This window comes from Papaver somniferum, chromosome 11, assembly GCF_003573695.1.
Source record: "Papaver somniferum cultivar HN1 chromosome 11, ASM357369v1, whole genome shotgun sequence".
In the NCBI taxonomy this organism is placed as follows: Eukaryota; Viridiplantae; Streptophyta; class Magnoliopsida; order Ranunculales; family Papaveraceae; genus Papaver; species Papaver somniferum.
Genome location: NC_039368.1, coordinates 57,151,212 through 57,154,418, shown reverse-complemented (window position 1 = coordinate 57,154,418; position 3,207 = coordinate 57,151,212). Strand labels below are relative to the sequence as shown.

General features: G+C 32.6%; 1 protein-coding gene across 1 annotated transcript; it reads right to left on the bottom strand.

Annotated features, from left to right (window-relative positions):
* Nucleotides 1-120: 120 nt before the first annotated feature.
* Nucleotides 121-2,213, bottom strand: LOC113321410 (transcription factor MYB30-like). The gene is made up of 3 exons (XM_026569314.1): nt 1,679-2,213; nt 1,412-1,541; nt 121-1,274 (listed from the first exon to the last, which is right to left on the bottom strand). Exons 1-3 carry the CDS (start codon nt 1,809-1,811, stop codon nt 377-379), a joined length of 1,161 nt encoding a protein of 386 aa, XP_026425099.1. The 5' UTR covers nt 1,812-2,213; the 3' UTR covers nt 121-376.
* Nucleotides 2,214-3,207: the final 994 nt, after the last annotated feature.

Here is a 3,207-nt window from a genome sequence, read left to right as displayed (position 1 = left end):
AAAAAAAAAAAAAAAAAAAAAAAAAAGTTTATAAGGAAGAAATAAATAATGTAATGAGCAAACTAAAAAAATAATAATAATAATGTAATGCGAATAAGCAAACTAAAAGTAAGGAAATTGATCTAGCTAGCTAAACTACATGCTTATTTATTTTTATTATTAGAGAATAATACATAATATAATAAACCTTAATTCTTCCAATATTCACTTTGTGAAAGAGATTACTATGTTATTAAACACAAATTCACAACTGAAAACAGTGTTTTGCCTTAAGTAGATCATCGAGCCACAACATAATTATTTCCAACGTTCTTCATGCGCATAACTTGTGCACATATGAAGAGGGAGAAGAAGAGCATTACCATGGTAAATATGATCAAAATATTGGAGAGGTCTCCATAGGATCTTCCTCAAGAACTTGTCCAGTTGCTTCATCCAGGAGCCACTTCTCTAATAAAGAAAATGGTGGTTGGTTTTGATCATCTTCAATCAACCCTTGGTGATCACTCTCCGAGATCGAATCAACCCTATCTTCGATTGGAGTAGTAGTGGTAGTTGTTTGAGGTTCTGGGGATGCTGATGTCGTCGACCCATGAATTGTAGTCGAATCTGAAGAAGATTTCTGCTCCCAACAAGCCATATTACTTATGTTTTCAAATGTTAAAAGAGATTCAAAGTAATCTGCCTCATTTGAGATAAGATCATCATCGTCATTGCAGGATTCTTGTACTTCAACTTTCTTAACAAGTTGCTTGTCATCATCAAGGTTATTGTTACCACTATGGCTAGTGTTGTGGTTGTTGTTCTTGGAGTTATTGTTGCCATCGAGTAGTACTTTCTCTTCTGTTTGGGTAGCCTTTAATTTGAGTGTAGTACTATTACTAGTATTCAACTTATTAGGAGAAGTCTTCATCCAACCTTCCAAGAGTCTTGAAATGTTTTCTGTGCTTGAAGCATAAGAAATAGTTGAGGTAGTACTACTAGTATTACTACTACCTACACTACTTCTATGACTACTAATGAACTTATTTAGGGCTGAATTTTGATGGATCAAATGATGATGTTCTAAGTTTCTTATTCTATCATAACTACTACTATAATCTTTGCTTAAAAACTGAAAGCTGGTTGATGAATCCGATGACGATGATGATCCCAAATGATGAGGGTGTAAAATGGAGTGAAACTTCTTCAGTTTCTTCTTTAAGTGTGTATTCCAATAGTTCTTTATATCATTATCTGTTCTTTGTGGAAGATATGAAGCTATTGCTGCCCATCTGTGTAATTCCCCCCAAAAAAGAAAGGCTCGAGTTATTAAAATGGTATATTATGTGCTGAATAATGATAGTATGACTGATCCAAAATTAAACTGAAGAATCAGTAGAGCTGATGAGAGAACTGTAAATATACATACTTGTTGCCCAATAAACTTTGAAGACTTATTATCATCTTTTCTTCTAGTTCAGTGAAATTTCCTCTCTTGATTCCTGGTCTTAAGTAATTAGTCCATCTCAACCTGCAACTTTTGCTGCACCTTAGCAAACCTAGAATAAGACGACAACAAACAAACAAAAATTAGGTTAAAGTATATATATATGAAAAGGTTAATGATCACCATGCATAAAATCAAATTCATAAGAAGTTGGAAGTAGAGAGAGTAGTAAGGATGTCGTATACTTACCAGTATTAGTTGGAACTGATCTCCAATTCCCTGGTCCATGGTCTTTGATGTAGGATGCTAAAATTAGGTCTTCTTCAGGAGTCCAAGGTCCTTTCTTGATACCAACTTTATCACAACAAGGAGGTCTTCCCATGGCTTGCTTGCTTTCTTTTCTTTGCTCCTCTATTTTTGTATGATCTATCTTTTAAACTGATTATATAAGGATATCTTCAACTTTCCTTCTCTAGAAAAAACAAACTACCATTACTTCTGCTCAGTACCACTACTCCTCATGAACTGGATAATAACCATGAACATGTGACTCACTATATATACAAAATGAATGAATTGCAAAATAACTTCATGAGGGAGAGAGGGAGGGAGAGAGAGAGGGAGGTATAATAGCTGTTCTCACTCCTTTGATGATCTGATCTACCTCTCTGACTTACTTAGCTTTTTCTAATAATAACTTTCCCATCAAAACATATTAAATTCACTCAAATTTACACTGCTAAGTTGTAGAAATTGTGTTTTTACGAAATCATGATTTATTTATTTTTTGTGTTTACTAGCTAGATACAGCAGTAGTAATGGTGTGTGCATAAATGCATGTATGTTCTTTTTGGGGTTCACATGGATCGTACGTGCATGATTTGCTGTTTCTCAACAAAAAAGTTGAAAATCAATTATTATTGGTTTTCAATGCGCGGTTTATAAATTATGATGTGAGTTTGATTTTTATTGGAGTAATTACTGATATTAAGTTTGTAGTAGTAAATGATTTGATGAATTCTGAATAGGTTAACCCTAAAAAAGTTACTTGATGATCAGAAGTTCAGAACTATAGCAGTATTTATTGCAGTAGATTTTATGATCCACGAGACTCCATGGAATTGTCTCTTTACTTTACCATTGTTCAAAACTTTTGTTCATGAGTATTTTCATAACTTTGCATTGATTTTTCATTTTAGCCTTTTATGTTACAAACAGAAATTTATGTTTTTGTCTGATAATTTCATATCAAACCAAACATCTTCTTAATGGATTGTTCTCTATTTGAATCTGACGTTATCTGAGTAACGGGAAAAAAATAATACTAACAAACAAAAAGAACACAGAGTAAACAAGAATTTATTTTAGATTTTCGTATGAACTTTAGTGCTCGGTTTTACCTTTTTTTTTTTTTTTTTTCTCTCGAAGCATGCTCGTTTTTAGCCGTTTTTTTTCCATAAAATTGGTTAAAAAGACCAAAACCAACAATTCCTGGGTGAAAAGGACATTTAAATTTTGATACTGTTTAAATTGACAAAAATGTAAAAATAGCCAGAATGCAAACAGTTTCATCCTGTCTCTTTTCAAATACTTTTTCTTATTTTAAATTCACACAGGATGCATCCAGTTTCATCCTTGCTATTTTTTAAGTTTAAGCCAGGATGAATCCAGTTTCATCCTTGCTATTTTTTTTTGTCCATTTCATCCATACTAATTTTCACTCATCCATTTGAACCATGTTTTAAAAATATTTGGACAAATAACCCGTTTTCCGTTCT